General features: G+C 37.7%; 1 protein-coding gene across 1 annotated transcript; it reads left to right on the plus strand.

The window, feature by feature from the left end:
• Positions 1-261: 261 nt before the first annotated feature.
• On the plus strand, positions 262-24123 carry LOC132121969 (KAT8 regulatory NSL complex subunit 1-like). The gene is made up of 14 exons (XM_059531738.1): positions 262-670; positions 3329-4723; positions 14466-14607; positions 14755-14909; positions 16241-16376; positions 16482-16653; positions 19021-19191; positions 19278-19445; positions 20326-20459; positions 20850-20968; positions 21360-21417; positions 21512-21624; positions 21702-21948; positions 22906-24123. The coding sequence occupies exons 2-14, from the start codon at positions 3399-3401 to the stop codon at positions 23056-23058; spliced, it is 3093 nt and encodes a 1030-aa protein (XP_059387721.1). The 5' UTR covers positions 262-670; positions 3329-3398; the 3' UTR covers positions 23059-24123.
• Positions 24124-24592: the final 469 nt, after the last annotated feature.

Genomic DNA, 24592 nt, shown 5'->3' on the forward strand with positions numbered 1-24592 from the left:
CAGTGGTTATTATTTACATGAAATAATTCTAATAATATCTGAATCATTAATTTATTTGTAAATTAAAATGTATTCGAATATTTTACTTCTGGTACCACGGTTTTCCCTAAACATTTCATTGCGTCCACAGTCTCCCTCTAGTGGCCAGTCAGTGAATTGCCGCTCCGCGCTCTCTTGCCCACTCTAGCGGCGCGCGTGAGCATGTCTCCCGCCTACAGGCTTCTCACTGCTCGCGCTGCAGCTGTATTTGTCAGAAACTCAAATCCAAGGGAGACGAACGAGGCGCCATCTTTCGTGCGTTTCTCCCTGCAACGATGAGAAAATAATCTCGAAACCGGTGGTCCTTGCCACCTCCAATCTGTAAATAAAGGCGTATATGAAAATAACTCGAACCTGAGACAAAACATCGATTCATAATATAAAGAAAAATATACATTTTCTATCAATAATCCACTGAAGGGGACAGCAAGGTGTTGACTAGTGTCGCCCATTTCGTGATTCCGGAGCCGATAACGAAAAGGGTTCCTGAAGCGGACACGGATATGGCACAAGCGGCGGGGTTGCTTTACCAAACGGCTTATTTCGTGCTTTGGTGACATTATTGTGCTATTGAAGCCAAAGCTCGGTGGAATAGTTGCCGAATTCCCTCGGATCGCGCGCCCGTCACGTGGTAGGTTCCACCTTTTCTTTGTTAGTGGACGAGCAGGCAGAGACACTTATGTTACATAAACCTAATCATGCAAACCTGTCTAAGCTTCCAGTTTAACTCATTTTACCCTCAACTGTTGCATTTGCAATAATTTAATGTGTAGGTTTAGTAATCGGTGTTCGAAGGCTTGTATGATCGCTTTAAAACAGATTATTATCTAGTATTTCTCATGCAATAAACTCAAAAGCGCGCCTGTTTAGACCCCCCCCCCCGTTTTAACTGTTTTTATTCAGTCTATGGTTTTAACCATAACATACCTATATATGTTCATTGTTTTTGATTGTACATCGCGCAGCCTTATATTAATTTATCAGTTTGAAGTCGGTTCTCGTTCAAATTAGTGGTTAAATGATTTGCATAACGCATGCAAAGCCATTTGAGAACATACTAAACGTGTGTAACGTTAATGTTCATATTTACTGTAGTATTAGGCTTGAGACATCAAAGTTAGCAATGCATTAAAAACGTCATCTAGTGCATTTAATTTATACACGGAAGTAGTGTGAATGTTCATGTGGTCTGTTCAGAATATAACGTTAAAGTGCTACTAAAGCACTTGTTCGTTAGCTAGGCATTCGTGTGTGAGATTTTATAAACGATCTTGAAGTTAATTTAATATATTACCTATTGTTGATCTGCAGTGTGTGTTATACCGGTATTTCCTGTATTGTGTGTACTGTATGAGTTTGTTTGTTATCGCAGTCATGCGTAGAAAACGCGCTTTTTTTATTATTATTAGCATAAACGTACTAAAACTTGAGTTCTTAACGCTTCAGTCTTTCGTTCTTTGTTAAACATTAACCGAGTTTCTCATGTTTACTACTTGGACATATTAACCTAGTTATGATCTTAAAACTCGATAACTCACAGAGTACAAACACCGCATTTGGTTTGAGCGTCTCAAATGAAAGATTCCACTAATTAGTTGCTAATTAACACGTCCCAGTTTTACTGTTTTGAAATTTAATTGTCGGTGTTTTAGAAAAAGCGGTTGTTTTCTAGATGGAGCGGGTCGCGCCCTCATGGGCTCCACCATGTTGACATCACGTGACTAGTCCGCTTCCTGTCACGTGGTCAGCCGAGTTACTACTAATATATTTATTATATATTTATATATTAAACTGTTTTCAGCAAGTGCTCGGGGCGTTTTACAAAGACAACATTGTGTAAAATAACTACTGAATTTACAGCCGTTAGTAAACGAGTTGTGATGGATAAAAGCTAGCTTTAAAAAAAAAAACTATACGCAAGTAATATATCGTCAGTAAAATAAAATATCTCTTCTGTCAGTGTATCATTATATGTCCTTTGATAATGCAATGGCGCTAATTATTAATTAGCCACACTGACATGTTTTGTTAGTAGTAGAATACTCTACAGTCGTTTGTGTTTTTAGATGAGGTATGGACGGTACATGGTAGTTCAAGAGTTGAACCATCTCTACATGTACTTATGAAGAGATAGTCTCTTATTTGTCGAGGCCTAAAGGCATATATCCCTAATTCCGTTGACACAGATGGTCTGCTGAGGAGGAGGGGACAATGAGGAGGCTTGCTCTTACATAAGCTTGAATAGAGTAGGTCTTTTTCCCTACTAACGACTATGTAATGGTCCCAGCAGCTCAGTTGAGGTTAGTGAGTTTTTATTCCCTTTTTACTTTGAGGGGAAGAGCACCAGGGAAGATCATTTAATGTCTACGAGGTGCTGATAACACAGATTCCTGCTGGTACATACTTTGTGCTTTGTGTTTATTTTTATATATTCTGTGTATTGAGACTAAAATAAAATTCACAATTTCTGGTATCACTATTGACCTCTTTATATTTTTAACGTAAGTTCCTGGTTTTGGTGTGAATGATTCAACATTGCATGCTATTCCAAAGATTTTTTTCCTCCCAAAACAATATTTGTGATGCCAAAAACTAATCTTATTAGAGGCCTGCTGCCTTGAATTTGGAGAAGGATTATTAGACAGAGATTGCAGTTGTGTTTCAGTTATTTTGCTCATGAAAAATCTGAAGCTCAGAATGGGCTGTTGTAAGAAAACCTTGAAGATAAGAACGCTTCTTAAACAATTGATGTGGAAAAATGAATAAAAAAGCCCCACCCGTTGAATATCCTGTTTCAGCCATAAATAGACAGTTTACACAAGTGCAATAGTAATTTTCATTATCAGACAGTAAGTGGACTTAATAGCTTGTCTCACAAGCCGGTTATTATTAAAGTTTAATGAATAGTTTGGGGGGTTGTTGAAGGCCAGCTGGCTTGAATTTTGGAGAAGAAATATCAGACAGAGATTGCAGTTATGTTTCAGGTATTTGGTTTATTTTCCAGATTTGAGCCACAGAACGAGGTTTGCTGAAACTCTGGGTCTTGTAAGAAAACATTTAAGATAAAAAAGTATCTTCACACATTTCATGTGTATAAATGGATAAAATCAAGCTCCACCCATTGAGTATACTTTTTAATCATACATGTGAGGATTACACAAGAGCAATGGGTTGCAAACTGCTCTTCTGACATTGGCAAATATTGGTGCATATATTAGAAAAATTAAGAACTTTTTTAAACTGCTTTTATCTCCAGCAGTGTCTCCTAAATCTCTTTTTTCCTTTGTAGCCAGGCTGTGTGGGTGGGCTGGAGTGAAGGTTTGGAGGTGCAGGCTGCCGTGCCCATTCCTCGGCCCTGCATGGCTGCGATGGCGCCCGCTTTGACCGACGCCCCAGCCGAAGCCCGCCACATCCGCTTCAAACTTGCCTCTCCCTCATCCACCCTGTCCCCCGACAGCACCGAGAACAACAGCAACGCCAGCAACATCCTCATCTCCGACTCGGTCTCGGACTCTGCCGGTAGCCACACCAACGGCAAGTGTCACATCAGCGCAGACGACGGACAGAGCTTCGCCCTTTACCACAGCGTCAAGGGTCTTGAGCAGGAACCACTGTCTAAAGCCCCATCTCTGGGCAAGCTGGCACCGTACTTGTGCTCTGATGCCAAACCATTGCCCTCGTCCACCAAAGTCAAGGAGTCGCTGAAGCTGCAAAGTGTCCTCATCAAGCAGTCGGTGCTGAAGAGCCACGGCCTGCTGAGTGGCTCCATATTCCCAAGCGCTGCTGCAGGCGGTGACTTTCTTCTGCGCAAGCGGCACACACTTGAGCTAACCGGAGGTCAGTTGAAGAGCCTCGTTAACGGTGGAAGTACCATGGTGCCTGTAAACGGACTCTCCAAGAAAGTGGCTGTACCTAGTGCGGCAGTGGCTGAGAAAGGCAGCGTGGCCACAGTGAATGGAGACAGTAACCAGCCTTCCACCAATGAGGAAGCGTTGTTATCTGTGTCCTCCAACTCTGTTGGTACCTTTGCAAACGCTGGACAGAACGGTGACATGAAGCCGCAACAGAATTTGACACCAAGTGTTCAAGGCGTGTCATCACATAGGGAGCTCACGGCATTGTCTGAAAGTACAGAGGTTAAAGCAGAACCAGAGAGTCCTGTTGTTGAAACAAACAGTAACAATATCGTCGAATGTCCCTTGTCCCTAAACTCTTCCCCAGTCAATGATGACCTATCCCTTTCGACTCCCAACATGGAGGCTCTGCTACGGGATCGGGCTCAGCAGAGCCAACACAGGCAAACGGACATCGAAGGCAGCCTGTTACGTCTTCGCAAGCGGCTGCAGGTAGTGCAGGCCAAGCAGGTGCAACGGCATTTCAAACAGCAACTCTCTGGATTTCTGGACCACACTTTGACCCCGACATCTAGCTGTAGGGCGGACCAAGGTGTGTGGAGAGGCACTCGCGCTTCCGTGGACACCCATGCACATAATCTGAGTCGTTTTTTGAAGGGTGGTAGGGTGGCTTCGGAACTGGAGCAACTGCATCTGAGTGGCACCACGTATTTGCGAGCGACGGAGGCTCAATTTGACTCGGACGCCACTGAGAGTAGCTCTGGAGGAGAGAGTGACATCGAGGAGGAGGAGCTGGCCAGGGCGGATCTTGAGCAGCGTCATATTAAACTGTAAGTTGTTTTCAGAAAAAGTTTGCTCTCTGTTGTTTGGTGGAGAGTCCCCTCAAACCCTTTCCAGTGAGTTCATTATCATTATCTAACTTTAGCCCCCACATCTCAAAATCCAATGAGTAGCCGAGTCTCACTCTACATATTCTGTTTCATAATAATCTATTGAACTCAGGTGTTTGTGACAATACGGAATGTTGAGTTACTTTTGAACTACTTTTTATTTGTGCGCCGTGTTTTTAGAATTCTGCGTCATGTGCAAATGTGTTTAAAAGTTACATTTTTTTAACTTGAGCACAGCATTTTTGGAACACTTTTAGAACACTCTGTAATGCATGAGGTGCATGTGTACTACATGTGAGGAGAGTGGCTGTTTTGTCATCTAGCATCAGAATCTGATATCCCCTCCCTTTCTGTTAGGTAAAAGCTGCAACATTTGAGTGTTTTTGGTTAACAAAGTGCATCATCCGGACATCTGAAGTATACTTTTTCTTTTTGGAATTTTCAGTGGGAGTACACCTCTCAACACACTGTAAAAATGCTTAAGTACAAGAATTGGGACGCAATTTTTGATTTAGTCTCATTAAAGCTTTGTGCAGCATTACTATGGTGAAGCAAGCACGTTATGTGGCCTGCTTCACAGGAGCCCCAAGGGAGTGTGGGAGCATGTTTGTGACTGTAGGCCTGTGTGTTCATGCCCTGAACCTTGTAGAGAGAGTCACTGTTAATTTCCAGTCTGACCTTGTTTGTACAGTGAGATCATAGATCTTGTTTTCATAACGCAGTCTAGTCTAAGGTCATTTCAGCTGTCCTCCTCGGCTGTGGTCTTATTTGAAAACTTAAGCGGGGTTAAATTTCCTGTTTGGCCCCTTAGGGAGAGTCTGATTCACTGTAGGTGAAAATAGAGAGAGTGAAACTGAGAACCCTGATGTTTTGGTTCGTATTAAAACCACAGGTGATGGATAAAAAAAAAACAGTTCTTTTTAAGCAGTTTCACATTCATGTTTCATTTTTGTTCCTACTTCCTGTTTGTGTGTATACAGGGCAGAGAAGCACCGTTGTGAGCTCTGCTAAACAGAAGCACATGCATTTCAGACCCCTTGTGCATTATATATTCAAATATTCAGGTGCTAAAATCCTGTTGCTTTGGATTTTAGCCCAATGAGCATTTAGATAAAAAATTTAACATATTTGATCTGATTTAATATTTACGGAGACAAGTGGCTGGAAAGATTTTAGCTTGAATTATAAATGGACGCTTTTTTCTAAGAAGCCATTTAGCAGCTTGCTCACTTGGCTTGGACCTTTGACCTAAATAATCAGGCATCCGTAAATGCAGTTTTTCGATATCATTTTTGAGCTCACTGAAACATGCTCCAGTTTTTCTAAACGCCACTGTCACATGCTTGAATCCATTCCGGGTGTGTGTTTGCTGGCTGAATGCTGATGATGAGAAGCGTGATTATGATTTTTCAGCCCGGTTCCTCTCTGACTAATCTTTCTTGGCACGTTTATGACATCACGATGTGATGGTTGGGAAATTAGAGCATGAGGAACTGCTTCTTGTTAACCTCTGACTGCAGTTTAATCAAGATGAATTTAAACTTTGTGCATCCCAGGACATTGATCCCAAACACCCACACTCATTATTGGAAGCTTTTAATGGAACACAGCTGCTATGCAAATGGAAGATTTACTTCTACTGCAATTAAAGACCACTTTAATCCACTGAGAGCTGGAGTGACTGCTGGATTGCTTTACAGAGATGGGGGTTTTAATGGTCTATGCTCAAAAAGTTGCCAGAAATTGAAAACAAAAGTTGTTTATTTTCCTTTTATGAGTATGTTGACATATTGTGGAACGGTTATTGTTTGGTGCAGATAATAGTGTGGGTAAATCTCACGAAAATATCTCCAGGTCACATTTCAGTTCAAAATCTAAAAGAAAGAAATAAGAAATTATATTTTTTGCGTAAAGCAAAACCTTTGACTTTCTTTCTTCTGGGGAACATAAAAGATGTTACTTGAAGAAATATGTCAGTGTTTGTTTTCCATACAATGGAAGTCAGTGGTCCCCAAAACTGTTTGGTTACCATATATATGTTTTTTGTTCTTTTTCGTGTTCCACAGAAGGAAGTCATACAGGTTATTAATGACATTTTCATACTGAAACACTGTAATGCATACATTTCATTTATGATATAAATGATAAAAGATTCACACATGTCTGTGAGAAAACGACAATCAGGAAGTGCCTTTTTTGAACTGATTTGATCTGAAAGACAAGTATCATTGTTTGAGTTTGAGAAAAACTAGCCAGATGTTCTTTTGTCTCCTCTGTCACTTCTGTCTCTCTCTCATATTCAAGTCTTTCTTCACCATTGTCCTCTTATGTTCTTTCTCCTCCTATTCTCTCTGTCTGAGCTGAGCCCACTCGTGTTATGTAACCTTTTCCTCTCTTTCACTTTCTCAGACGTTCTCTTTCTTTTCATCTTGCATTCCTCCACCCCTTTTTCATCGTCTTTCCCCCATAATTCCTCTGCATTTCTCTGCCAAGCCTAACCACCTCACATACTTCTCTATTCATCCCCTCTCTCTTTCCATCTGTTCAATTCTTGCTCTCTTCCTTGCATGCGCTTTATACATCATGACTCAAGAATTACAGCTGTGCTTTCGACCCCCACAGAAATTATGCATCCAATTTGCGTGGATTCTTTCTGATTTATATTTTTTACCCCTCGCACTACAAATGTACACTTACAGTGTGGTTTGTATTTAGAGAAATAAATCCCCAAATACAGAAAAATACAAAGAATGTAAATAAAAGAGGAAAACAAAATGTGACTACTTTTTTTCCCCCGCTGAAATATTTATTTTTATTTAAAATTTATTGTAAACTAATAATAAAAATTATTATAAATTTAAATTCAATGATGTAACTACATTATAATACTGATTACTATTAAAAATTGCTAAGTTAAAGCAAAATAAAAATAATTAATATTGTAACATGTAATTGTAAAATAAAAAATACATTTATATTAACTATTAGCAACTAAAATATTTATGGCATTTTTTTTCCCCCAAACATTGGACCATGAAACTTTGGGAAGATAGTTGGTCCTAATAGGGTTGTGTGATATTGACAGAAAATAATATCTCTCTTTTTTTTTTAGTGATTTTATCGATAATGATAATTAGATGATAATTTGCTGAGTGTGTTATTGTGCTGGTATCTTAAGGACTACTGTGGACAGCTGAATCCTAAAGTTTTTGATATTCTTCATATTCTGTTTGGTGGTCAGTTCACACTGATGGAATTTAATATTTTCCAACAAGTTTAAATAGATTTTTACCTTTAAAAAGCAATTTTTCTAAAAGTGTGCATTTATCTATTGAGGCAAATTCTTATATTTAATCAGTGAATAAGAATAATAAGACATTTGGGTTGTTACCAAGCAAATGAAGTCTGTATCATTAAAATTCATCATTGCAATGCAGAGGAAACACAGAAGCTGCATCTGAAGTGGCATTTAGATGTATTACCGTATTTAGATGTATGATGTACAGTACTGTTTATTGCAGAACATGAATGCATTTAACCTGCAACTGCAAATGCATAAATATTGTTTTGATATATTAAACATTAAAACTTTGGTTGAATACTGTTAATTGAAATTATTTAAATAATAAAAAGAATCTTTAAATATGAAATTAAAAACACCAGCAGGTGGCAGCAAGTCATTGTTAATAAGGGAGTCATTGCGACTGAATCGGATCATTTAAATGGATGATTCCTTCAGGAATGAAACCCATGCAAAACAGCAGTGTGGCTTTGTTTAGAATTATTTTTGTTGTCAAAACAGAACAAAAACAGGCAATATGGTGTCTATGTCTCTTAATTAACTTCTTGTTTTTTGAACTGAAACATTTGTAATCATGGTAATTTTTGGAGAAAGACACTGCACTCATTGTTTGAAATTGATTAACTAATATGAAATTTTATAAATATATATAAAAAAAAAAATTCCCCATATCTTGAATTTTGTGATCATTGTAAATGTATTGTAATCGATTGAATCATGCAGTGAAAGAACGCACTCTAAATGCACACACGCACTGGCCTAGACACTGCGTAATGCATGTGTGCACTCTGTAGAGGTGTTTTGAATGTTTTTTTTTATTATTATTAATATGCATGGCTAAGAACTTAATTAGGACAACTTTAAAGGTGATTTTCTCTATTTAGATTTTTTTTTGCACCCTTAGATTCCAGATTTTCCAACAGTATCTCAGTAGACTTGTGCCAGTATTCGGTAATGCGATATGTCACGGTAATGAATAGAGCCCGACCGATATGGATTTTTGGGGGCCGATGCCGATATTAACTCGAAAAGAGCCGATTTATAAGCCGATATTTTGATTTTAAAAATAATCTGGATATTAGACCCATTTCCTATAAACTGCACTTACACAACATTCAATAGCTATGACTATGTTAAAAAAAAAAAAGCCTCAGATTACAGTCTCAATGACTAAACAATTGCACATCAAAAGTATATATTTTTTAATGAACAAAAAACAGTCTGGTTTTAAACATTTAACACTTTTACTTTCTTCCAGTTGAAGCTGGTTTTAACAGTCTGTGTGTGTACTGTAAATAAATTATAATACTAAAGTTAAAGTATTTGCAGAAGTAGTCCCACACTTTGCTGCTACAGCATTCACCTTTTTCAGCCATCTGTAGGCAGAAAGAGAGACGGAGAAAGAATAAGCATGCGTATTAATAATATCACCATGTATCATTACTCATGTCATCATTAGAATTATAATAATAATAAACTGGGATCTCCTACATAGGCAAAAATGAGAAATATATATATATATATATATTTTATTTGTCAAGCAATAGGTATTACCTACTTATATTTAACAATATTATTTCAACATTTTCCTGTTATGTCTGTAAAGCTGCTTTGAAACAATATGTAAAAAAAAAAAAAAAAAAAAGCGCTTGTTCAGCTCACATTTATTTACATGTCCCCTCTGGTTTAATAATTTCTGACGCACCTACTGTAGTTACTGTAACTACACTATATTTGCTCTCACAGAACATCGTCTTGCCTACTATTACCGGAAGATTACGGAATCAATTCGAAGTTGAATGGTTAACGTTAGTGTCATGAACACACCGCTGTCAATTTTGAGAAGAACCACCTTCAAACAAGTTAATAGCAAGCATTTAAGGGGCCTGCTAAAAAGGAAGCTATTAGCGTTAGAGTAACGTAACCAGCCTGAATTCACCAAATTGTTCTCTGGACCTGAGGGTAGCCTCTTCTTCCTTGCTTCTCTCTTAATTCTCATCAGCAGGACTAGCGCTATCGCTCGCTTCTTTCAACGGGACAGATACATGTTTGTTGCTGACCGAAAGGAGGAGGAACAGACTATGAAAGAGCTCCCGCTAAACGTTTTTAAAACCCCGCCTACACCATAGCGCAGCGCAAATCGCGTTGTATCTGAAGGGCAACGCTGAACCCAGCGGCAAGCGCCGTGCATACCGCGTCCTGTGTGAAAGGCCCAATTACGCGGTCATTATGTGGGAAACACACCGCGATAGAATAAGAATAAGTTAAACGCTAACGTTATAGTTTGACCTCCTATTAACGTTCGCGCTCTTCCACTGATAAACATGGTATTAGCTTTGTGGCTAATCTAATATAGCAATGCATTAGCGGCTGTAAGTGATGTTACAGAATATTTAGAAGTGATAATGATAGGACCGTTAGCTAGAACTACCACACAGTTTTTATATACAGGGTATGAACTAAATCTACAATCATTTCACATGACGAACGACAGACTCACCGTCACAGTAAGTTACATCTCCGTGGCTTGGCTGATAGCTTTCTTCTGTAGTGGACTTCTGGCACTGTTGTTAACTCTGGAGCTGCAGAGCTCCCTCTGGTGGGCACACTATGCAACACTCATAACATGAGTGAAGCATGAGACTCTGTTTCTCATGTTTCATCGGCCGTTATAAATGCCGATGCCGATTTAAATGCAATTAGCTTATATCGGCCGGCCGATATATCGGTCGGGCTCTAGTAATGAATATGCACGATATTGTTATCGTGGGCACTTCTAAATACCGTGAATAATTATATATTACAAATTATTCAGATATGGAATGCATTTTAAGAATACTATTCCCATCAACTGGTCAAAATGCACAACACCGCTGTATGCTGCTTGAAAGACTCTGTGCGCTCTGATGTAAACAAGCACGTAAGAGAAGCACATGAGGAACACATGAGAGACGAGCTGAATGAAAGCACATTCACTCTCTGACAGCAGATGGCGCTAAACTGCAGAAAATGCAGTCCTTACCCTTGAAACCCCACAAATAAACCAGCTGCCCTACTTTCTAAAACATATTTAATAATTTTAAATAGCCAGTCAGATTTGTGTATTTGCTATGATGTTCATCACAGCGCCAAATACTTAAGTATTAAGTCTTAATAGGCTATTTTAATCTGGACTACAACATGACATAGAAATTGTTGATTTTTTTTATTGTTAATTTACATTTTACATTAGGGCTTAATTTTTAACATTAGTTAATTCATTAGTTAACATAAACTGCCAATGAAAAATTCTTCTGAACATTCATTCATCTTAGGTATTCCAATATTTAGTAACACGTTGATAAAATCTAAAGTTGCACCTGTATTATTTAATGAGCTAACATAAACTAAAACTTTATTTTTTAACAAAGATTAATAACTTCTGTAGCAAATGTAGCTATTGCTCATTGTGAATGTTAATGGTGAACTAAAGAGATCTTATTGTAAAGTGATACCTATGGGTCTTTATAGTTCTTTTGCACTTTAATCGGTGCAAAACTTTTAACTTTATATATTTTTCTGTATTGCTTTATTGTATTTAAATGTTCAGTTATTTTTGTTATAAGAAAAACTGTTTTTTAATCTGTTATACTGTATTATGAGCACTTTTTTTAAAACTAAATTTCAATACCGTGATAATACCGTTTACCGTGGTAAAAGCTTGAGCAATTAATCGCAACAGGAAAATTTGATACCGGCATATACCTATATCTTAGTCAAAATTGTCCAATCCTAACAAACCATACATCAATGGAAAGCTTATTTTTTCAGCTTTCAGATGATGTATAAATCTCAATTTTGAAAAATTTAAACTTATGTCAATTTTGTGGTCCACGTTCACATATATCGCACACACCTAGTTCCAAATGTACATTTAACCCAGCACAATTTTTTTTTTTTTTTTTTCAGTTAGCATGCTGCCTTGGAAGCTAACTGCTTATGCAGGCAGTAGACTGGGGGACGGCTTAGTAGACATACTATCATAATGTAGAAGTTCATCTGTCCCAATTATAATGCTTTCATTTTCTCCTTAGCCTAAAACACAGTGTAACCCTTGATTTATGTGAGTGAAAAATAACAGACAGGGCTCCATATAAAACAGTTGGCTAAGCCAGCGTGTCAGTCAGCTGGTATTTATCTGTGTTTTTGGTTCCTCCAGTCCCTCCTTCTCACAGTCTGTAACCAAAGAACCGAGGCAGCAGAACATTCATGCTAAACGATTCTGTCTTTGTACTCCCTCCATCAGCCCAATGTGATTTATGAAACACAATTACGAGATGATTCACTTCACAGCAGGCACAGTGAGGGAGGACGACTCCTTTGTTGTCATTCACCGTGCCATCAAAACACACGCATATGGAAGAGAAGATGGACGAATGATAACAATTAAAGGGATAGTTCATCCAGAAATGTCTATTCTATCACTTACTCACCCTCAAACCTGTATGAGTTCCTTTCATCTGTTGAAAACAAAAGAAGATTGTTGGTTACCAAACAATTGGCAGGAGCCATTGATTATCATAGTCTGGGGGAAACAAATACTATGTAAGTCAATGGCTATCATCAGCAGTTTTCTATCAGTGTTTGGAACAACTTGGTGCTTGTTTTCATTTTTGGGTGAACTATGCCTTCAAGCAGTTGTTATATAGTGAATATAGTCACTGATAAAAGGTCTGTGAATGGCCACTCTACACTTCGTGCACCACTGACTTCCAGTCATACGCATTAACAAATGCAACTTCATACAAAGAATATCACATTTCACAAGAACAGTTCTCATGAACTCTGACCTGCGAATTTGTATGACAAAAAAAAACGATATGTAATGTTACAACATGCAAGTTTATTGTATATGTTCACATTTTGGATTTATTATCATCATTAGTTCTATTTATGCATTTATTTTCTTTTTAAAAGATACTGCAGAGAGTGATGTCATATCACAACCGTTGCAATGTTCTTGAAAATTTTGCATGCTCAAAATCTAGTGTGAATGAGGCTTAATTTGCTGCAGTGAACTAGTGTAAATAAATTGGTCGCTTTATTTGGAGCAGGACCTCTGTAGGCCTGGCTTTTGAAATTATACTTCATGGAAGTGATAACACACAGTTAATCAACCGTTATCAGAAATGATTACACGGCTGTGGAATACTTGATTCTGATTGGTCATTCGCGACATTCCGAGGTATGTTATCCCTCGATAACAACCGATAAACGCTGATAACACAGGCTCATCCGGGTAACTGAAGTCAGCGCTGTACTCTTGCTAGGAACAGTTTTTCTTGGCGGAAGCTGTGCGTTTGTTTATCTAATAAAATATTAAAACTCGATTCAAAATGTACAGTTATTTAACTATGTCATGCTGGTATTGCGAACTCGCTCTCTCGTTTCATTCAAACGAAGCTGCTGCCATTTTGGTATGATTGTTTTGTACACTGTAATGGATTATAAGATAACTAACAAACCGGTAAGAATTTTAAAACATTTTTATCTTAAATCTTTTAATGCTTTAATTATTTATGTGGTGAAATGTTGTGTAATAAGTGGTTTGACTGCACCATTTCCCTTAAATGTCCATCTAGTTTGAACTCGCCGCTTGCTCGTTCACGGAAGTTTTGCGTTCAAATATTTTAACTCAAATCGATATTTAGTGTCTAATTATTTACTTATGTGGCAAGTAGCCCTGTAATAAGCGGGATAATGTACATCCAGGCGGTTTTTATCGCAGAATAACCCCCCTTCAGGGTGATACAAGATCACTGATCCTGATCACCCTGTTGGGGGTTATTCTGTGATAACAACCGGCTGGATGTACATTATCCCTTACATAAATGTTATGTGACCAACTTACTGTACTTCATCCCACTACTTGTTGAATAATTATCTAAATAGATGTTAATTTGTAGATGATACAGTAGACTAGGCTATAGACTATTATTCAGTCGTATTTTGGTCATATCACCCACCTCTAGACATATTTATGTTTCCTGTCATCTCTGAGTTTCAAAGGAAGTTGTTTAAATTCATGCTGACAAGTGTCACATGAAAACGACTGACTTTATTTAAAAAAAGAGATGATTAATATTGTGGAGTCTGGAGATGACGAGATGGGGTTCTGTACTGAATGTGTTTAGCAGTGCCCTCTATGTATTAAACATCATCATTACAATCTAGATGACTGATTTCTTCTTTAATCTTGACCATCAGGGCTGGAAAAGTCAGACAGAACAATCCTGAGGGTTTCCTGTTTGTTTAACTGTTCTCACAGCTAACCCTCTAATGACTCTCCTAGTTAGCTAAACAACTAAGTGTTTAACCGGATTGTTCACTTTTCTGTCTCAGATGGAGGAGAGCAGAAGGGCGGTTTGCCAGGGAAAGAGCCACAATCATCAGTCACTGGACTTGGCTGCAGGCTCAGATTTCAGACCTGGAGTACCGCATCCGACAGCAGGTCGACATCTACCGCCAGCTCCGCTCCAGCAAGGTTAGCAGACGCTTGATGTCTGGTGTGTTTGTGTTATAAGACAAAAACAGCATCCAGGTTCAGGAATGTTTAAAATTGGGAATTGGTTTAATGTAATTTGGCTGTATATAAAGGTGTTTTATTAATTTGTTTGCATGCTTTCTGCAGGGTCCTGTGGAGCTGGGAGACTCCGCCCATTCTTTCCAGAAAACCGTAAATATGACGGAGACTAAAGAAAATGTCCCAACCTCCAAAACAGTCCAGAATTTCACAGAATCCCAGTCTCGCTTGGCGGACACATCTGAGAATGACATCTCCATTAGGTTCGGACTATTTTAGTAGTTAATATTGTGTCTGCGTAAATATTCGAATAATCGTAAATATTCTAATAGAAAAAAAAAAATAATAATTATATTTATATCATGGAAATTAAGTATCAAAATATTAGATACCTTAAATAAAACCTGAATAAATAGTAAATAAACATTTTCTAACAAAAAGTGCAAAGTAACAAGTAGTAAATAAGAAAAATGGATGGAGATTTTTCCATCTACAGATTTTACCCTGACCTTCTTTTCTCTGTAAATGAAGGGTGCACACTATTGCTGAAAAACACAATCACTACTCCGCAGTCAGATGTCCGTATGCACAGTCACAGATCCCTAAACAAGACCATATCTGCAGATTAAACTTTGTTTTTTTTTTGTAGAAGCATTTTTTATGCAAGTGGAATGTACAAAACATGGTTACATAAATGTTTAAGTAAATATAATGAGCTATATATTGTGCCAAAAATTATTTATGCCATTTACATATATTGCGTGATAAGTCGATATATTGATTATTGCGACAGGCCTAGTGATTAGCTGCTCACGCGGTGACAGGCTGAAAGCTGCTGTTGTTTTTAAAGAACATTAATAGTTCATAAAAGTCTACTGCTGTTATACCTTCAGTCATTTTGAATTTAAATTACCTTGACTTTTGAGACTTTCTAAAATAATTTGAATTTGAACAATATGAAGTTGTAGTTTTTGCATCTTTTCTGCAAAGATATTTAACAAGTGATTTGTTTAAAATGTATGTCATGTTAACAACTTCATGTGTGCTGCACTTGGAATAGAATTTTTTCTTTAACTAAAGGGTTAATAAAGAAAAAGTAACTTTAAAAATGTTGTAGTTACATTAAGTTGGCTAGTTAAAAATAAATAAATAAATAGAATTGAGAATCGGTCAAACATTCTTGAAAAATTGAGTTTTGCATTTTTTGTAAAATCACCCAGCTCTAATTACAGTACGTAATAGGTATGTAACGATTCGATAATGTTGTGATATGAAGTCCACGATACAATATTTATTGCAGTATTTAAAAAAAAAGGCAAATTAAGAATTTAAAAGAATAAAATAAAAATTGATAACATTCTAAAGTTAAATTATTCTACCTAATGCAATTTGAGAGTTCAAAATTAAGAGCTATTACTATATAAATTAACATAATCAAACATTATCAGTGAAGTATAAAATACAGTTAACAGGCCATTCTTGTAAAATGAACTCGGTGTGAATGCAGTGGGGTCTTATTTCACCATGGAATCATATTATCCATTAGCTTGGCTAAAACTGGATTTTATGTGGTTTCCTCTTCTTCTTATTTCAGTAGTGTGGCAGAAGTGTCTGACACATGCTTGTCAAGTCCGGACAGCAGCTGTACATCTGCACGAACACGGCCACTGTTGACCTGCAGGAGACGACGTCTTATCCACCCGAACACTGTCCACAATCTCAACAGCAAGGTGCGTTTATCTGGAGTTTGTTGGTATGAATGTATCAATATTGAAGGAGCAGATTTTTGGCTGATTTTGAATTTGAAGTGTTTCTGAGCGTCATTCCTTTATCAGTTTCAGAGAGTGTCTTTCTCACCTCCATGTGTGTGTGAGGTCAACGGCTCGTGTGTCATGTGTGGCGGTGCTCCTCCCCTCTCCAAACCAGACTTACCGTTTAATCGCCCTGTGCTGGAGAGAGTCGCACATCAAGACCGCAGCATACACCCGGTTCTCTCCATGCAATCGGGTGAGGTGCACAGTCAGATGCAATTAGCGCTAACAACTATTTTCACAGTAAATATACAGTGTGATTTTATGTATGCAGTATGACGACATCACTTAAAAATAAAGTGGTTTTACTATATAAAATGATTGTGTATACATGTGCATGTTTTTATTTTTATATTTTATATATACATGGATGGACTGGACCCCTCAAAGTCACTTTATTCGGTTAGCTTATTTTTTAACCCTTGTGCGTTGTTGGGGACGTTTTCGTCCACTAGGGGGTAAAGTTGAGTCTTATTTTGGCCACAACTTTCTCTGTGTTTGAGCTAATGGAATGATTTTTGGTGACATATTATTTTGACCCATATTTTGGGAAAATGCTTTGAAATTTTTCAGAAACTCAACGGTACACTCTGGGCAAATTCAGTACCCTTTCACCAACAGCAAATTAGGGAGAAAAAATGTAAATCTAATGTTGCACAAAAACTAAAAATGCATCAAAGCCAATGTTGCTACTAATCTTTGACATGCCCAAGACTGTTATTAAAAAGTAAAAAAAAATCCAGCCACAATTACTTTTATATTGAAAATAAGTCATTTTGTGTGTTTTTTTCCCCCAAATCAGTGACATAATTTATGAACTTGGCAATTAAAGAGTTAAAATCTTGGATTTTTTAAAAACATTTGGTAGTTTTGATCAGGACTGAGGTTGATTAACAGATTTATGCAAAAAAAAATAGAAAACAAATATGAATCTGATACATTTTTACAGCAGTTTAATTGAGTGGATGTTTTCATCCCGAACAACTCGAAAGGGTAGTGAATTTGAACAATCCACAAGGGTTAAATTAGATAATAAACAAAATATATGTAATTAATGATTGACGACGGGCCGTTGAATTCTTCGAAAATAATGCACACCCGAGGTGGTGATGTGACCACAATGTGAAGTGTTTTTTTCTACTTAAAATGCTTTAAGATTTAGTGAATTTGCTTTCGCTAATCTAGGGAGCAGAAATAATGTAGTGATGTATACTCTCAGCAATTAATGATGTTATGATTTGATTGAAGAAGGAGAGTAATATTGAGGAACTGATGGCGGAGTGAACCGTGAACCCATTTCCTTGTTTTGTAGGTCATTGGCAGGCCCTGCTTGATCATTAGTGCAAGACCTAGTTGTGGCCTCGTCTTGTGTTATACACACTACAATATGGCGTTTTCTTCTCACAATCATATTGTTCTTGTTTGCCAAACCCATTGGCTGTTTAATGTTGGTAAAAAAAACCAGTATGCATTTATTTATTTATGATGAGTACAGATGAACAGAGACTGTTCATCACCTTCCATGTTCAACACACACCCTGCAGGCCACTAAAAACAACTAAATATGCCAATACTGGGTAAAAAAAAAAAAAAAAAAAGAGATTTCGTGATTTTAATAGATTAAAATTTTTATGAACCAATATAGATTCTTGAATTCCAATCGATGCTGTTTTCAGTTGATGAATGAACCGTACATATAGTGCGCCTCCCATCCAGTAAATCACAATAATAGGCTAAGCTTTGTTACTTTTGATATGAAACAGTCTCAGATTTCAAATTCTGTCCATAATTAATAGTGTACTTTTTAATGTGGCATGATAGATTGCTGTTGACACTTCAGATAAAGTGAAGCAGCAGCGCATGTGTCATCTCGTTTTCTTTATTGGTGTGTTCGCCTGTACGTAATCAAAGGCATTGCAAAAGACTTGTGACGATTTTATTTTTGTTCTGGAGCCAAAGGCTGGACCTCTGCTGCCGCACTAGAGCGAAATTTTCGGTTGATGTGACCTTTGATATTGACCTTTGATAAATACAGTGTATATATATATATTGTATATATATATATATATATATTATATATGTATGTATGTATGTATGTGCATCCAAAATAAGTTTTTGTTTACTTAATATATGTTTGTGTACTGTATATATTTATTATGTGTATATATAAATACACACACACACATTATATATTTTGAAAATAATTATATATATACATTTATATTCTTATATATATATATATATATATATATATATATATAAACATATTTTTTTAAATATATACATGCAAGTGTTTGTATTTATATATACACATATTAAATATGCACAGTATACACACACATTGTGAAAAGTTTTATTTTGGATGCAATTACTCGCAATTAATAGTTTGACATCACTATATATATATATATAATATATTATCATTGTTATCAAAAGTTCACCATTCACAGATTCTGAATTTTTTGATGAGTTGTTCCAGTCCTAGATTTGTTAAAATTTCATAAATTATAATGATTCTGTCTTAATATTTTCTTCTTCTTTCCTCCTCTGGTTTGTCTGTCAGATGTGGCTCTCAGCTTACAGTTGAAGAAGGTCTTGAGATCTCATTGGCAGACTCGTCCGTTTGACAGGATCAAACCGCTGAAGAAGATCTCTCTCAAAAACAAGCTCTCCATCACTCCTTCCCTCTCCAAACACAAATTCAGACTGTCAAACTCGCATGCGGCTGCAGTCCGTGAGTACACACACATTTCTGCTCACAGCCACTGACTGTGACGGAGCGACTGAAGTCATTCATTATTCATTCTTTCTCTCTGTCAGGGTTGGCCCGTCACAAAAGCAAGTCACAGAGGCTACACAGGCTGCAGGTGGACAACATCTCATTTGTCCCAAAGCTGGACACACTCACACCCTGCAGGCCGGATCGTGTCCTGGACCGGAGTCACAGCAGGAAGAGGGTCAGAGAGCATTCACTGGACAGAGCAGTCTGTGAGTGCAATGCTTTCCATACAGACATGACCCTGAATATGTTTTAGACAGCCTGTCTAATGAATACTTTCCGTTATTTCAGCTATGCACAGTTACTGACAGCAGCATAAAATAAAGCATGCAGTCATAAATTCACGTTTCAGTAGACCCAGGGTCAGATATTAATGAGAGTTTGGGGCAAAAAAGACATAAAAAAATGAATACAAGATACCAGGGTAAATAATGCCCCTGCACAATTAAACTAAACCAGTCATGACTGTCATGGTTGAACATAAAAAGTCTTATGGCATTTAGATATTGTATTATAAGAAGCATTATTACATCAAGGGGAATAATTGGCATTCATTTCTTTGGCAAAATATTGCAGCCCTATCCTGTAATGAGCTCTTGTTTTTTGTCTTTATAATTTATTTACTTTATGTAGGCTATTTAAAATGATATTAATCTTATACCATTGTGCCATGTCAGATGCAGCTCTTGTGCCACCTTTGCAAGTCAAGTCACTTTTATTTCTATAGCCCTTTATACAATAAAGTTTATTTCAAAGCAGTTTTACAGTTATAAACAAAGAAATAGTGATTCACTGAAGCAAACAAAAACATCAATTCTACTAAAAAGCTGCCCTAAAAAAGACACGAGTAAATAGTGTAGAATTACTTTTGTTCGTAACATTTTATTGATAAAATACTGTAGTATTCTGATTCGTGAATTGATTGAAATATCGTCTCTTAATGGAAAAGTACCAAACAGCTCAGTGAGACCAACACTTCATTTAATTTGAAATGAAATGGTCAGTAAGCACATATGGGTGTCTTAAATGTGTGTGTGTGTGTGTGTGTGTATATATATATATATATATATATTTCCTTTTCTCACATAGCACCAAAAGTGGTGATGGATGCATGTCCAAGTCCATGTGCGTCTCTGTCCAGCCTTCACTCCTCCAACACCAGTCCATTGACCAGACAGCTCTCCCTCCCCGTCGAGAGCAGCACTCCTCTGGGAAACAGCATGGTACGGTCATTATTTTCAGTACAATAGTTTTGGTCTGAGTCAAAAGCGTTCTTAACATGTGGCACAGTTAAACTTTAAATGACTTGAGTTTGAATCCCAGCTTGTTCCCCCTTCCCCCTCCACTTTGCTTCTTAGCCACTCAAAAGTATACTATCTAATATTGGCAAAAACATGCCAAAATAAATCTTAGTGCAGTCTTAAATGGTACTTAACACACAGGGCTTACATTTAAGGGTAAAAGAACAGGAATCATAATATGTCCTAATGGGGATTGTTAAATTTCATATTTAAACAAATGTCAGCATTGTACATTCAAAGTCATAATACGGTGCTCTTGTCAGGATTTTAAATGCAGCTCATGTGTTAACTTTTCATTCATGTTTTAAAAAGCCCGTTCGGAGAAGAAGAGGCGAGAGTCCGTTTGATATCAACAACATCGTCATTCCAATGTCAGCGGCCGCCACCACCAGAGTGGAGAAGCTTCAGTACAAGGAGATTCTCACTCCCAGGTGTGTCCTCTTAGTCCACGCTTTATTCAACTCCATGAAAGCTGACTGTATTGTATTTGATACGCAAATTTATAAGCCCTAAAATGATTAACACGATCAAAACACTCTGAAAAACACAATCTGCTACATGCTTTCTGCCATCTGATTGCTAGTTTAGGCTTCCATAGCAAGTAAAAAGCCTTTCAGTATAGTTCTAAAAACATCACTCTTCAGGTGTTTTCCTTCTCAAGTTTGAGCTCCATATTCTCACTTTATCATCATAAAATCCTGATGTTTCAGATATGATACTGAACAAAAAACACACATGCAAACATTATTTTGTGTAAAGGTTTAATAAACTGTTCCATTTCAAACATCTGCTCTACTCGCATCTTATTTCTCTGTTGTTCAGATGGAGGGAAGTGGACATTTTAGCCAAACCACTGGCAGAGGAAGACAATAACATTCCGGTATAACATCCATCTGTTTTATCTTCCCATATATTCCAATGCAACCTCTTGTCGATCCTCATTAGTGATGTGACCCAATGATTGATCCGTGTAGGTGGAGGACCTTTCAGATGGCGCGTTCACTAAACTCCACCAGCTGTTAGAGGATCAGGAGCGCTCTCGCTGGCGATGGACTGCTCTCGCACCTGCCAAGAGGAGAGGCAGCAGGTCCCTGCCCTACCTGATCTTACCAGACAACGTTTTACCTGTTTTGTGAGTTTATAATTAACCATGTTGCTCCACAGGTCCTATAAATCCCTGGACGGGCAAACGACACCATCGATAGTGGGAACGAATCCTTCTCCGCCTCAGCCCTCATCCCCAGACACAAGTCACTTTCACTTCCTGCAGGACTACGGACCGGTGCCGTCACCCCTGAGCCCACCCAGCCCCGACACACCGTGCTCCCGCGACGCACACACACCTCACACCAGACTGCTGTACAGCGAAGACACGTGCGGCTCCACTTCAGACTGCACCTTTGAGGAGACGGTAACATACACGCTTTCTCACGCCAGTTTAATGATCATCCTGCTCATTCTCTCCGTAGAAAAATGTAGACTTCTATTTTACATCCTGCTTTCTAAAGAGCAATCTAAAATGAAAGCAAATTATTCTATTGTAAGCGCTAGTATTTCTGGAAAAGTGTTTCTGTTGCAGCTTAATCAATTAAGTGAACATTTTTACCTTTGGTTAACATTTAATAGTAGGTGTGAAAAATAAAGACTTTCAACTTAATACACAATATTTTTTGTACTTTTTTGGCTTTACAGGAACAGTGTAAAAGACAATTATTTAATTTAGTTGCAAACGCGCAAGTTGAAATATCTGAACTTTGGTGAAAATTCGCACCACGTTAACCAATCAGGAGCTTGCTCTAGTAGTGACGTGATTACGATGTAGCAAGCTGAGGCAAAATCCGAAACAACAATGGAGGAATTATATTTTATGTTTAACCACAAAAGAGACATCAGAGCCAGCAGCAGATGTCAGAATTACTAGCCGAGTAGAGACTGCTCTCATCAGTAACATGATCACTGATCACGTGGAGCTGATTGTCTCCGAAATCGGCAAAAAACATTTTTAAATGGGCTCTGTCTTAATAAAAAAACAGAATATTTGAGTTTAAAAAACTACTTTCTCGCCTGAAATACTTTTAAAACTACATTTCATGACACAATAACAGTAATATTTTGAAAATTATCCGAATAAATGGTGGTTGAAATCACAATCTTGGCAGAAACTGGCAAACTGGCAGAAGCTCCTCCTATGACAAGAATTCGCGTCTGTTGTGAAGTGAGTTTCACGCGCGAATGAAGCAAGAAAACTCAAAATGTTCAAGCGTCCAATTACACGTGAATAGCGCGATTTATGTTATGTTTATGTGGAAATAGGAAGATACATACAGCTACACCATTTGATTTCTTGACTTTTATTTAACCCTGACAGACGGTCCAGCCCTGGGAACCCAGGAGTTTTCCTTTACCTGAGGACCCGATAGTGGAGCCCGAGACAGACAAGAGTCAACCGAGCTTTCCTACAGGCCTCAGAGCCGACGCCCACTGCAGGGCGGAGTCAGAGAGCGACACCTCCTCGCCGTGATGATGAACTGATTAACCACCTTAAAACCACACCTCCTATGGCATTAATTGAGAAGAAAACTCATACTAATCAAAACAAAACAAACAAAAAAAAATCAGGACTTCTGCTGTTTGATATTCAAACATCAAATTATTTTCACAGTTTTTAGTGAATATTACCGAACATAGAAAGCTAAACCTGTCTTCTAAAACTCTGATGTATGAAAGTTGTTTCCATAAATGTTTTCATAGTCAGCTAAATATATCACTGGAACTTAGTGTGGTATTCTAACCTGTCAGGTGAACACTATGTAGTGCACTGTGTAGCAGACTAAAGAGGGCTTGACCAAAGGGTGCCTCTCTGCTGACTTGTATATGTATGCTTGTGTTGTGAAGTGACAAAAATACTTGTCCGCGTTATTCTCGGTCACGTACCAAGCAGAGATCTCCTCAGTTAAAAAGCACTTCACAGGGCGTCAATATCTTGCTCTCTTTCTCGACCCTCCCTTTTTCTGTCTTTTTAATAATTTCCCAGCAGCGTATGGAGTGTGGCTATGCTGATGTTCATGGCATTATGTATTTCAATGTTAATGGAGAAATTCCAAGCCTTTTAGTGCACATTAGTTGAGCTCTCACACTTCAGCCCTAGTGTGTTCCAAGCTCCTTTTACATCATCTGTTGAGATTGTACTTTGTATTCCTTCTGAAAGGAGCCAGATGTTTCACACACACCTGCTCTTCTCAGGTTATGCAGTTGTATTGAAACTCGTGTTAACAAGGCATTTGTTTTTCTTTCACTTTATCGGTGTGACCCCATATTAGTGTTCTTATTCCGCACTGTCGCCCCTTCGAGAACCTACTTGCTATGCAACTCAACATTATTGTTGTGGCCCTGTCCTTTTTCTTTTTCATACAATCACAGTTGTCTTTTTTTTTTTTCTTTGTGTCTTTCTCTTCATAGCTGTTTGAGACAGGTTTCAGTGTAATTCAGACTGTTTCAGATGTTAAATCATTTGCAGAAAGGAAAAAAAAAAGAAAATGAAAAACACTCTTTTGTAAATAGTACCATTAAAACAAATCAACCTCCACCCAGGCTGGATGTGTCATCACTGTGTGCTGTAACGATAAACCTTTAATGTTTCTCACATCTCTTCTACATTGGAGGCTACTGAGGCATTGTTTGACCACAGGCTTTTTTCACACCAAGTACAATAAAACTATAAAGACTGAATTATTATTGTAATTCTATGAGAATGTGGAATGACAGAAGAACGAAGTCTTTGGGAGCATTTATTTTCTCTAGTTGAATGATAAAACATTGACCGCCAATCAGAATCCACCAGACTTGAACCGTTAAAGCATTTAAAATGGCGGACGAGCGCGCCATAAATAAACTCAACGATATCTTGCGTTTGTGTGGGGACTAGGCTAATGAAATGATCATCATGGTTATCTTTCTTGTCGTTATTGGTGTAAACAACCAAAACTGCTAACTATTGAGAAGACTTTCTGATTGGGACAAGGACATGTTTTCCAACGGAAAGTTGTCTTTATGAG

The sequence above is a fragment of the Carassius carassius genome, chromosome 40, assembly GCF_963082965.1.
Source record: "Carassius carassius chromosome 40, fCarCar2.1, whole genome shotgun sequence".
Lineage (NCBI taxonomy): Eukaryota > Metazoa > Chordata > Actinopteri > Cypriniformes > Cyprinidae > Carassius > Carassius carassius.

Bases quoted from the DNA above. Each gene is read 5' to 3' on its own strand.
- LOC132121969 (XM_059531738.1), top strand. From the start codon at position 3,399: ATGGCTGCGATGGCGCCCGCTTTGACCGACGCCCCAGCCGAAGCCCGC. The intron at 16,377-16,481 runs GTGCGTTTATCT...TTCCTTTATCAG, and splicing joins TCCACAATCTCAACAGCAAG to TTTCAGAGAGTGTCTTTCTC. The intron at 21,949-22,905 runs GTAACATACACG...TAACCCTGACAG, and splicing joins ACTGCACCTTTGAGGAGACG to ACGGTCCAGCCCTGGGAACC.